The sequence below is a fragment of the Eptatretus burgeri genome, chromosome 2, assembly GCF_056783735.1.
Source record: "Eptatretus burgeri isolate ZD-2024b chromosome 2, Ebu_testis_v1, whole genome shotgun sequence".
NCBI classification, from domain to species: Eukaryota; Metazoa; Chordata; class Myxini; order Myxiniformes; family Myxinidae; genus Eptatretus; species Eptatretus burgeri.
In genome coordinates, this window is record NC_140962.1 from 77,961,865 (window position 1) to 77,975,024 (window position 13,160).

Sequence of the window (13,160 nt, forward strand, 5' to 3'; positions counted from 1 at the left end):
ATTTTGTGAGGTATATGCTTTACAAACAAATATGCAAAAATGAAACGAGAGCAGATTTTTAGAAAAATGGGTCTGCTACCTTTAATAGTAAGCACAGCAGTAGTACGACTTGAAGGAAGACAGCAGTGGTACTCGCCCAAATCCTCTGGTTTAACACCACGAATGAGGAGAACACGCTTTCTGCCTTCCATTATCTGCTCATAACGACCACCCTCTGGAAGTTCATCATCTCCGCGAAACCAACGCACCTCAGCCTGAGGTTTAGAGACCTCACAGACCAGTCTTATTGTGTCTGCCTCCATTGCCTCCATATCAAAGAGGTTCTTGGTAAAGATGGCTTCCTCCTCTGTAAATATTTCAAAGCAGTAACCAAAGGAACCTCATTTGAGCAAAAGCATTGTGTTAATACTTGCAATGATGACTATTTGAATCAAAAAGTGTAGTTTTTGATATATTTATCTGTAGTGAAGTTATAAATGTCTTTATGTGACTTGTTTGCACTTTCAAAGAAAACGGAATTACTCTTCTTATGAAGATAACATTTATATAATCCAACATTTACTTGATATTTTAACTTTATACTCTCATAAGAATAAAAACTTTTACCACTTATCACACTGTTTAAGAAAACAAAATTTTCACGTTGTACTATTTAATGTACTCCAAAAATAATAATACTCACCAATTACAGTCAGCAATCCAGATGTCTTTGCCGTTCTTGCATCACATTCATATTCCGCTTCATCGTCAAAGGTGCATTTGTGAATGATCAGAATCCTCTTTCGCCCAGTGGAAATGATCTCATACTTTTTCCCCTTTCTGATCTCAGCACCATCTTTGAACCAACGTACCTGTTATCAAAATAACAACTCAATAAAAAGTACATATTCAAAAATAAGTGCATGTATTGATGTACTCAACATGCATTAAAATCAACGGGTTTAATATAAAGGATGCATTACCAAAGTGTTCTCCTATTATTAGTAAAGTTAAAATTTCAGTACCTGTTGTCACACAACTTGGTTAATGGGAAAATTGTAACACAAACCATTGTAATTTTACAAAAGGCCATTCAAAATCATACAAAACGTAATGTGGAATTAAATGGATAGCAAGCAACACAGTACTCACTTTCACTTTCTCACGAGATAATTCACATTCAAAAGTGGCAATTTCCTTTTCTTTTACTTCTAAATCTGTCAGTGGTTTTAAGAAATCCACTTTTGGTGCTGAACAAACACAAAGGATAGTAAGTTAAATATTATTAAAATAACATACACTTCATAAATATATTGCAAAAATCCAAGATATATTTGAACAAAAAGGTTACGTTAAAACATCTTAAAATGATGTCGGCTGGCTTTTTTGTGGCTTCGATCTGAGCACATTGCTCGTAACGCTGGGTTCACAGGTTCAAATTGCATACACAGTGTTGAATCACCATTAACATCATCAAGGAAATTGCAAGAACAAATGAGCTTCATGATTTAATCACCTGTTAAAGAGATGTTTTTAAAGAGGTTGTGGAAAAAGTGATTTACAGATTTTTGTGAATGAAAATATGTCATACTTATAAGTTTGAAAAAGAAGAGAAAGATAAGTCAGTAGTTGCAGCTAAAAAACGTATGTCCAATGTAGATAATTTATGCTGAGGATAATATATTTCCATGATATTATGTCATCATTGTAAGGAGTGAGAAAACAAGGAACACTCCATAGCCAAGAGGTTACAAAGTTGTTCAATGAATATGCTTGACTTTCATTACATTCAAGTACCAACTCACGATGAACGGTGAGGAAGGCAGTCGTCTTGAAGTCCTTTGAGTCACAGGTGTAAGAACGGGCATCTTCACGCATGCAGTCGTGGATGATCAAACGCCGCAGTCTTCCATCTACTTCCATCTCGTACTTCTTGGATTTGTTTAGCTCTTGACTGTCCCGCAGCCATAAAACATCGACATTCTCCCGTGAGAGCTCACAATCAAAGGTTGCCGTTGCCTCCTCCTCGACAGTCTGGTCTTCAAGAGGCTTTGTAAACTCTGCCGGTGGTTCTAAACAGCAAATTACAACAAGAATATCAACTAACAATAATGTTTCTGCTCGTGACAACAATTAATCATATAAAATTAATGACGGGTGAACATACACAAAATATTTACACAGAGAGCAAAAGCAAAGCAGGACACATTGATTTATTATATCTTCAAAAATAGCAGTTTTTTTCCCCTCCTCCAACTGTGTTACAGAAATATCTCTTCCTTTTATTCATTCCTATCCCTCCAAATTTATTTTCCCTTCTCTGCCAGATCTTCCAACACTCCCTTAACCTCCTTCCTACCTTCCTTCTATCTTCTACATTCCACCTCTTTTTTTCAATTTAACAACTGTGGTAAAAAGGTGAAGAACTAAATTTATCAAAAGGTGAATAACTTTTCATGTAATGTGGCCAAAATGAAAGATCAAAACAATGACCAGAAGAAAATTATAGACTTGAAAAGGACTAAGCATCTGATTGGATAGCTTATTTTAGAGATGTAAATACAAAATCTGACTTTCTGGCTGTGCTTATTTATCCACTCACAACATTGAAATGTTTAGTACACCATGTATATATATATATATATATATATATATATATATATATATATATATATATATATATATATATATATATATATACATATACATACACACACACACACACACACACACACACACACACACACACACACACACACACACACACACACACACACCTTAACTCGACACCATTTTTATATTTTTTAACATTCTTTTATTTATTATTATTTTTTTTTTACAAAAGACATAGCCTCAAACCTTCCTGTCTCAGAGAGGTAGATAAATAAACTTTCAGATTCCTGCTCTGGTTTGTTTTATAAGATATCCATATGAAGACCTTCCGTGCACCCAAAAACAAAAGAACATGGTGTTTTAAAAGCAACAATAATACACCTATAACTCAACAATAAAAGTACTTCACTTACCATTGACAGTAAGTTGTGCTGATGTGGCAAAATCTTGAGCTCTAATTTTGACCTGTCCAGTTTCATCCACTTTGGCATCTCGAAGGATGAGGGTGTGCGTCTTTCCATCCACACGGGCAACCACCTACAATTGGCAAACAACCAAAAACCATACCATTTGCATAAATAACTTTTGCATATCATAACAGAGCTCAGGTATAGCTTATTTCATTCCAACAAGGGACAAACACTACATCATGGAAACCATCATATAGTGCTTATATAATTTTGTTTTCTTGTCTCAAGCAATCTCTAACATCTTCAGGAAGGAAATCTCCCAAAGCAAGTTTGTAATAAATGATCTCACTGCAGAGTTGGGTGGATCAAAACCTTGATCCATGATATAAAGAACGAAATACATAACTGTACCAATAACATGCAATACAAAGGAAATAGTGAACATATGCACAGAAGTTGATTTTCATCATTGCAGATACAGCACATAAACTTGGACAATGTGCATGAGCAAAGTGAAGATGTTTGAAGTGAGTGATATTGAAGGCTGATGAGATGTTGAAGTAAACAGTATGTTGAAAGCATTTGTTTGCACAGAAATCTTAATACATTGTCGATCGATTGATAGCAGTAGGTCAATTTGATAAAGTTTTGAGCATTAATATTTGAAAAAGACAACACAGCAATGTTGTGTTTTTTTTTCTTTTCTTCTGCCAATCACAACATCTTATTTTAATTCCAAGTCTTATATGACATACAACATTGAATTTTATGCTAAATTAATGATCAAGATGTTTTTGGAGATGGAAATATTTGGTAAAAGTTGGAAGGCAGCAATAAAAATCTATCAATAGGCATTAATTCTCAATCATGCATCCCGCACTCAGCTTACAGCTTGGATTCAACTTGTTTAAACATTCATGGGATGCATGTTAAAATTCCTTGATGGATGGGTTCGGAAGCCAAGGGTGTTCAACAATATCCACCAACCGTCTTTCTGATTATATCTACATATAACTAAAACTCTCATCTTGTATGTATGTATGTATGTATGTTCCCGAAATACAGCCAAAACGGTACACGATAGCGCAAATTTTTTTGGCCCACCTAACTCACCATTCTCCTGCGATATGCAGTATCAAATTTCGTTCAAATCGGGCAACGACCTTCCTGGTCTCTCCCCTTTCTCACTCCCCTCTCTCTCTTTCTCTCACTCCCACTCCCCTCCTTGCACCCCCTCCCTCTCAGAGTGTATAGTGATGTGTGGTGAAGCGTTGCTTTCCCCTCCCCCTCCCTCGCACTCCCCCTTCCTCACTCTCCCCCTCTCCCTCTCCATCTCCCTCTCACACCATCTCTCTCTCTCTCGCTCTCTCTCTCTCTCCTGTCCCTCTCTCTCTCTCTCTCTCCCCCGTCTCTGTATCTCTGGCTCACCCCCCCTCCCCACCAGGTACCCTCTCCCTCCCAGACTGTATAGCAACAGTCTGTGGTGTGGTGAGCTGTGGTGAGGTGTCGCTCTCCCCCCTTCCTCACTCTCCTTCCCTTCCTTCCCTCCTTCCTCACACTCCCCCCTCTCTCTCTCTCCCCTCACTCTCTCATGAGGTCATGATCCCACCCGCCTCATGGAACTCCCTCCCTCCCAGAATGTATAGCGACGTGTGATGAGACGTCGATCCCCCCAACTTCCACACTTTCCTCCCCTTCCTTCCCCACTTCCGAGCTACCACCCCTCCTCACCCATCCATTTCTCGCTCCACCAACCCTCCCCTTCTTGCTCTTCCCCCTCCCTGCACTCTCCCTCTCTCTTTCCCACCTATCTCTCCCACTCCTCTCTCTCCCCTCTCTCCCACCCCTCTCTCTTAGTATTCCCTTCGGCGAAGCGACAGGTGGTATTTGCTCGTAAAGAATAAGCCTAAAGGTTTCTGAAAACGCTGTAGAGTATTGCATAACAGTAAGACAAAATAATAGGTACACCAAAAAGTTGCATTGAAATTTTTTATATCGCCCTGCACACAGGCCATATATTTCTTCATCTTCCCCTCCATCCTCATCCTCCTTCCAAAATTATTTCTCCTCTCTCCACTCCCACCAATTCACCAATGTACTCTCTATTCCATATCATTCTCAATTTTCTTTATTTTCTCAAATAGTGTTCTCAATTTAGTCTGCACCGTGACGCACAGAATAAATATGTCCTTAAAAACGGTTTCATGAGTCAATATTTCCACTGGAGTATTGGCAAAGGGAATCAATTTTGCTTCAAACCCCATATAATATTGAACAGTGTTTCAGATCTACCCAAATTTTAGGGTGTGTGCCCCTAATTATGCGAGGTGCATGATTTCTATGGGCATGGTTATGGCCAAGACAGTACGGAACAAGGAGGTTATCATAATCGATCGTTGGTTTGTTCATTCCATCAAGGTAATGTAGAATTTACGAAGGTGCTTCTGTAAACTGTTACATAGACAATGAAATCTATATCATGTCCAAAAGAGAGCTCACGCATTGAATAGCTTCGGAAATAAAGCCACTCTAGGAAATGGAAATGAAAGCATAGGCTTGATACCAACTACCGATTTAAAAAATATAGACGCAAATGTAAAATTTTAATATTCTTCAAACATGCATCATTGTGAGGGTGGCAACTCACATCTAAAAATGTAAAATGGCCTCAATCTTTCACGAACCAGCTGCTTCAACCTGATTATAGCAATAATTTGGAATCTGTTCAGTGTGCCAGGGATAACTCAACAACCTTCCATCAAAAGACACTGTGGCATCTTGAATGTCCATCAGAATAAACATATGCTGGCAGACAGATGTCTGTTGTCTCACGTGTTAAGCTGACAGATCCCCAGCTTTACAAGTGAGCCAACAGACAGGACACTTTATGAGACAATGCTTTGCCTGCCGAGCATAGGAGTCCAATGTTTTGTCATTGGGTCGAGAATCAATCCCAGACTATACAGCTCAAGGCTACATGCATTACCTCTGCATCATCATGTCAGATAAATTTAAACCTAAAATTATACAGCTTTATAAGGAAAGCAATAACCTCTGTTACATGAACTGGTAAGGTGTGAATATTTTCCAAACACAAGCTGCAGTCATGTCAAAAATAGTGTAACTTAGTTTGGTATATCATGTAACACATTGCTGAAATACTGTTCCTATTTTTTTTTTGCGAGGCTGCAAATTCTTTCACGTGAACCATTTGGAGACTTGCTCATTAATGGCACCTGTTAAATGAGCCAAGTAGCAAAATAAGAAAGTGTCCAACAGAAAGCAAAACACAATTTAATGAAGACAGAATATTATGTTGAAGATTATTGCAGAGCGATGATGCATATGAGGACTTATTGATGATGTTCATCAAATTTGAGTGTGCTTTTAAAGCTATTTTTCCACATCTAACCTAAAAAAAAGGCTCAGTGTGGTACTAAATGGTTGATAAAGTAGTGTACCGATTAAGACGATTTGGCCAATTAATCTTGTGATATAGTTAAATACCAGCACAGGATTCCTAATACAGGATTCCAACACAGGATAAATTCCTAATACAGGAAGTTTAAAGGAGATTTCGACAGTGTACCAGCACACAATGATGAAGTCTTCGCAAAAAATAAATAATTAAATAAAAATCTAACATGGCATTATTAACGACCACAACCTAAATGCAGATGTGAAAGCTGATTTCACACTCTGATACAAAGGACATCAACTTCAAAGATGCAGTATTTTCTGCTCGCACTGTCACAGAATGTCATTTTTTTTCATTAAAACTGATTTTGTTGAGAATAAAAAAAAAATCAAGCACTCTTCAATGCTGTAAAACTATGTTGTAAAAAAATAAATAAAAGTACACCAATTTGTGGTGGATTATATCTCATGAAGATGAATCAGAATTGCAAAGGTATAATAATATGAGATGTGAACAAATGAAGTGTTATTTTTCTGTGCAAGTTAAGTTGTTGATATATGTGATTGAGCATACCCTCTCATTAAGCTCCAGCTCTTTGCCTTGAAGGAGCCATGTCACATCAACGCCATCAAAGGACAGATCACAGTCGAAGGTGGCTGTCTCACCGGCCGTAACAGTCACATCTTGAAGAGGTCGAATCAAGCTGACCACACGTGCTGGTGAAAAGACAACAGGCACATTTTCTCATTGTTTCAATCAGTTCAAAAACAATACGAGACCCTTGTACAAGCAGCACAAACACAACATAAGAATATGAAGGGTTAATTGTTGCAGGTGTATTGCATGGCAACAAAAACATAATTTCACATAAACAAGATTACATGGGAGTCCATGTTTATGAGAAATGTTACAATCTATGCAGTTTCAGCAAGATTTATGCAGTCTGAGGTCCATTAAAAAATATTTCATTGCTGTAAACAATATTTCTAAGAGCTTGTGAGATGTACAATGTAGCTGAAAAACCATTTCACTGACATAAAGTGTCACTGATCATTTCAATATAGATTTTTAAAAATCCGTTTTCAGATAAATGTGCCATGACATTTTGACTAATTCATTATAATCTTGCAATAACTAAGCAAGGTTTGCCAAGTTAAATTTCAGTGTGGTCTGGCGTACAATTATTTTGCTGAAAATGACCAGTGTAATCTTGGGAAACTGACCTTTGGGGTGGCCCAAAAATGGATTTTAGGACACCCAGGGTAACATTGTACTTACGTTTGACACGAAGATAGGCCTCCGATTTGGCATTTGCTGCCTGGAAACTGACTTGTCCAGCTTGATCTAACTGGCAGTCGTACAATATGAGGAAATGCTTTTTTCCTTCCTCTCTGATATCACAGTTCTGTGATGAAATTCGGGAAACACAAGGATGAATTATCACTAATAATTTATGTTAATAATCATATTTTTTAATTGTAGTATCTTATGCACTGTACAAAGTAAGCTGATTTATGTTTAATTGATGTGCAATTAAACACACTTGATATGAACTTGGTCAAAGGGACATACCACAGATGGATGTAATACTTCTCCGTTCAACTTCCACTGTCCATGCACATCTTCTTCTGAAAGCTCAATTTCAAACTGAGCTGTTTCTTTCTCTGTCACCTCGACGCTGTACAGTGGTCTTATGACTTTTACATCACGCTCTGAAAGGACATACATAATTTGTCTATAAGTAATCAATTATTGCAATCTATGTTGAAATATATTTTTAAAACCTCTTCATTACTTCAAGAGTAATCAATAATAGCAAAGATCAAAGTAATGCAAATGGATACAGACCTTCAATGTTAAGTTTTGCTGTTGTCTTGTCTGTTTTGCAGTCACAAGAGTATTCTCCTAGATCATTTTTGCTTGCTTGCTTGATCGTAAGGAATCTCATTTTACCCTCTTCATGAATTATGATATTCTTTGAAGGTATGACTTTCTTTCCATCCCTGTACCATTCAACGGGTGCAGAGGCTTTGCTGATTTCACATGTGAGGACAACCTCATCCTTCTCCAAAGCTGTGTAGTCATGTAACTTAGTGATGAAGTATGGATCTCCCTCTGTGAATATGGAATTGCAGGATGCATTACTTATAGTAATTTGCTTAATTATATTGAATCAAAAGTATTCATAATATTATCCACAATTGCACTGAGTGCGCAGTATCATTTATTTCACAAAGTATCTGAACAATTATGAGGTATATGACACCATAAAGAAGTTAGAGGTAATTACACAAAGGTACAGTCTAATAACAATCTCTGAAGAACCCAATCTTTCTCTTACCCAGAACAGTGAGCTTGGCTTCTGAGCTCTTCCCATTGGCCTCGATCTTGATCAATGATGTGTCATCTAAGGTGCAATCTTGGAAGACAACTGAGTGCATCTTTCCATCATCCTTGAGAGACACAGTTCTGCTCGGATGGATTCTCATATCATTACGATACCATATCACTGGAACATTATCATGTGATAATTCCACAATGAATTCTGCAGTTTCACGTTCCTTCACTGTCTGATCTTTGAGTGGTGTGATGAATTCTAGGCGAATACCTGAAAGAAAAGGACATCAGGAAATTATTTAATGGTGGATTATGGTTATGCATAATGGTGGTACTGGTGGTACTGCATAAGATGATTTTGATTACAAAATGCAAGATTATTATATTCACAAAGAAAAGATAAGTACAATGCTCAATTACCTTTTATTATAAGCCTTGCAGCTGTGCGCTTATCCTCAGCCTCAAAGGCATAGCGGGCTTCATCTTCGAATAGGGCTGACTTGATGACCAGTGAATGCAGTCTTCCATCTGAAATAATTTCATACTTGTCATCATCAGGTAGGATTTCCTGTGATCCTCGCATCCAATGGAACTTGGTAATCTCTTTTGATGTTTCGCACTCAAACTTTGCTTCATCTTTCTCATACACGATCACGTCTTCCAAGGGCTTCAAAAATTCCAAAGGTACTTCTGCACACATTAAAAATGAAGGTTTCAAAAAAAAATCACAAGCAAATTTCGTCATTGGTTTTATATTACAATGGAAAGACGAGTTTCACTTGAGTGACATGTTTCGACAAAAAATCAAAATTTATGTTTTCTTTGAAAAACACAAATGTAACCATTCTTTCAGCAAATCTTGGAGAAGTCAAAGATGTTCTAGAAAAATGAAGCCTTATTAAAGAACTAATTACATCAATGAATTTTCTGAGTGATGGAGTAATTATTTGAAACACTTGGAAATATTCCATCATTTAAGTCTTGTAAATTTCAGATCTGTATGTGGCAAATGTCTTTTATGAGTTATAGAGTAATTATTTGAAACACAAGGAAATATTACTTCATTTAAGTCTTACCTGTAAATTATCAGATCTGTATGTGCCAACTTAAAAGAGGCTCAGTGGGATGAAGAAGCAATTTCACTTTTAAACAGTAATACTTTACCTTTGACCATCAGCCTTGCTGCAGATTTGGCATTTCCTGCCTGGAAAGTAACCTCTCCAGTTTGATTGAGGTTACATTTGTGCAGTATAAGAATATGTTTCCTCCCCTCAACCTTCATCTCGCAATCCTGTATGTCAAAAGCAAGTGATCAATGCAAAGCCTACTGCTGTGCTATGTGGCCGCAAGACTTAAACTTCAAGGATGGTGCTGGGCATTTCCACAAGATAATTTGCTCAAGTGGTGCCAATACCAATAACTTACAGTTGTTTCTTGAAGAATTTCTCCCTTTAAGGTCCATTGTGGAACGACATCCTCTTCAGAAATTTCCAATTCAAACCGTGCTGTTTCCTTCTCAAATACCTCCACGTTGTAAAGTGGATGTACCACTTTAATATCTCGGTCTGCACATTTTCATAAGGATTTTTTTTCTCAGTAATATTCCAATAATGATCATGTTTAACTCTCAATGCTCTGATCACAGTTTGAAAAACAGGATATATTTTATTCATGGGACGCAAAGAGTGGATGACAAGTATCTGAGAAATGGATGGTGGACAGTAGAAGCAGAATGAATGGATGGAAAATTATTATGACTCAGAAATGGAGGATGGATCAATGGTTAAATGATCAACATGTCAGATTGAGATGCCATTGGTAGGAAGAGAAGTCCTTCATCATAAAACACACCAAAAGAGTGTGTTTAATGATGACTAGACTGCATGACAAGTAGAATGGATGTTTATATTTTATGAGTGGAAAATGGATCAATGGTATGTGGCATGGTTGTCAGGGAGCACCGAATGGAATGGAATGAGAGGATGAAATGGAATCAGGAGATGGACAATGGGTCATAGAAAAAAAAAGTTTGAAATGGTTTTCATTGGAAAAAAAAAAATGTACCTTCAATGTTCAACACTGCTTTCGTTTGATCAGTGATGCAATCACAAACATATTCTGCAATATCCTTCTTGTCTGTTCTTTTGATGGTAAGAAGGCGACGTGTTCCATCACTTCGAGCTATGATCTTTTTGGAGGGAGCAATTTCTTGCCCATCTTTAAACCACTTCACTGGAACATCCTTATTCAGTTCACACTCCAGGGTGATGTTGTCCTTCTCAACAGCAATGAGGTCTTTGAGTTTGACAATGAAATATGGGTCACCTTCTGCACAACATCAAGTGGGGAGATGGATGAAGTATTATGCTAATTGGAAGTGAATGCCATGATATTGAATGAGAGAGATTATGGATGAATTGCAGACTCAACAAACACAGAAGGCAATAAAATAATTATAAGTACATCCAGGGAGAAAGTAGAAGATGGGACTCAAAAAGCAAGCTTTTGGGTTGTCAATGAAATGACAGCTCCAAAAGCATAGATAAAGAATGAAGAACTGTCTTTAGAGGAAACAAATGAAAGGTAATGCACAAACAGATCAAGGAAGTGGTGCTATAATGCACACAAAAAGGGTTGCCAAGATAAAATGTATTTGGAAGGAACACACTAATGTTGAAGGACAACATTAGTATCAGATTGCAAAGAAAGATGGATGGATGGATGGATAAACATGGGAATAACTTTGAGTGGAATGTGGTGACAGAGATTTCAGAATGGTGTAGAAATTACATGATGGAGACAGAAAATGTAATCAACAAAATATTTCTGTCTCGTACCCAGCACGATAAGCTTGGCTTTAGTTGACTTTTCAAGAGCCTCAGCCATGACTTCACACGTGTCATCAAGTGTGACATCCTTGATCTCCAATGTGTGCTTGAAGTTCTCAGTAGAAATAGTTACCAACTTGCTGGGGTGTACCTTTATGTCATTGCGGAACCAAGTGAGGGGGATGTTCTCATGAGAAAGTTCAACAAAGAAATTTGCTGTTTCCCGTTCTTTCAATGTAATGTCCTCAAGTGGTGTGAGGAACTGCAGACGAATCCCTGTACAATGTGTTGAATGAAAACATAATAGTTGCTTCAAAATATCAGCAAGCACCAAGATCGAACCTTTAAAAGATTCATGTTACTTTTGAAGAAACATGATATATATTGATCTGATGCAGATTTGCAGAAACTGCATTAAAGCAATAACTGCAATTAACCCGAAGGTGGAATGAGATGGATGGAAAATAAAGCTCAACACATGACTCAAATACCTTCAACAATCAACTTTGCAGTTGATTTTTTAGTTTCAATTTCAACAGAGTAATCGTCTTCGTCATCAAAGAGAGCACAGGTGATGACCAACGCATGGTGTTGACCATCAGCTATCATCTCGTACTTGTGATTTGGCTTCAAAGGCTGAGAGCCCCTGAGCCAAAGAACCCTTGGCACCTCACGAGTGAGCTCACACTCAAATCGGGCAAGCTGTTTCAGTGGAACGGTCACGTCCTCCAAGGGCGTTAGGAAATCCAACTCAATTTCTAGGGAGAAGAACAGCATAGTGGTTATGTATGGCAAGCGGTTCTGGTAAGTGAAGTGTTGTGGTATCTGTGTGCTTGGTGTGAAGTGACAGCTTTCATGTTAATTTAGGGGTACTTTTGCTATGCAGAGTAACAGCAACATCATGGCGAACAAGAAAGGCAATATGAAAGTGCCTTGTGGTGTGGGCAACATACCTGAAGAGAAGTGCAGTGGCAGGTACTTAAACCCCATTAACTTACCACCAGTGCTGAAGATATTATACTTAAATGTATATGTGACTCACGTTTTTATACGTATTTAGTGTTAAATTATTAAAATGATTTCCAACAACATAAAAATGGAGGTCAAACAAACAAAGGAGAAATGCTATTCCTTTACTGAATCTCTTTGGGAATTAACACTGAAAATATACAGTCTAATCAGTTCTGAACATATACAAAGAATAACAAATAATTGCAAATGTCAATCTGCAATGTTATTACATTTTCATTATTAAATTATCTCAGGGTAATATTGCAGGTCAAACGATTTGTTTATCAGATATTATCGTGATTGCTTTTGTCAAATAATCTTCTTCTCCTCCTCTTCTCTTTTAAGTGGTGAGGTCTGATGGTACCAAACTTCTGTTCTGCCTTGATCACTATACTCTTCCACCTCCCTCTGTCTTCAGCCAACTCTCTCCACTCTCCAACCACCCCTACCTTGCAGATATCAATCCTCACACAATCCGCCTATCTCAACCGTGGTCTAGCTCTTTTCCTCCGACTTTGCTCCCTCACCCTATCCGCTCTCTTTGCCATTCTCTCTTCTCACATA

At 37.7% G+C, this 13,160-nt stretch overlaps 1 protein-coding gene across 1 annotated transcript in view; it reads right to left on the reverse strand.

Moving 5' to 3' along the window:
• Nucleotides 1-13,160, reverse strand: part of TTN (titin) — a 405,491-nt gene that overhangs the window by 130,872 nt on the left and 261,459 nt on the right. The window contains exons 162-177 of the mRNA XM_085850585.1: nt 12,077-12,343; nt 11,595-11,861; nt 10,822-11,085; nt 10,183-10,322; nt 9,922-10,048; nt 9,178-9,447; nt 8,762-9,028; nt 8,269-8,535; nt 7,993-8,132; nt 7,699-7,825; nt 6,994-7,136; nt 3,006-3,129; nt 1,785-2,051; nt 1,132-1,229; nt 683-851; nt 80-346 (exon numbers count right to left, since the gene is read on the reverse strand). Of these exons, the coding sequence (XP_085706711.1) occupies nt 80-346; nt 683-851; nt 1,132-1,229; nt 1,785-2,051; nt 3,006-3,129; nt 6,994-7,136; nt 7,699-7,825; nt 7,993-8,132; nt 8,269-8,535; nt 8,762-9,028; nt 9,178-9,447; nt 9,922-10,048; nt 10,183-10,322; nt 10,822-11,085; nt 11,595-11,861; nt 12,077-12,343 (3,204 nt within the window). The remainder of the gene's footprint in view (nt 1-79; nt 347-682; nt 852-1,131; nt 1,230-1,784; nt 2,052-3,005; nt 3,130-6,993; nt 7,137-7,698; nt 7,826-7,992; nt 8,133-8,268; nt 8,536-8,761; nt 9,029-9,177; nt 9,448-9,921; nt 10,049-10,182; nt 10,323-10,821; nt 11,086-11,594; nt 11,862-12,076; nt 12,344-13,160) is intronic.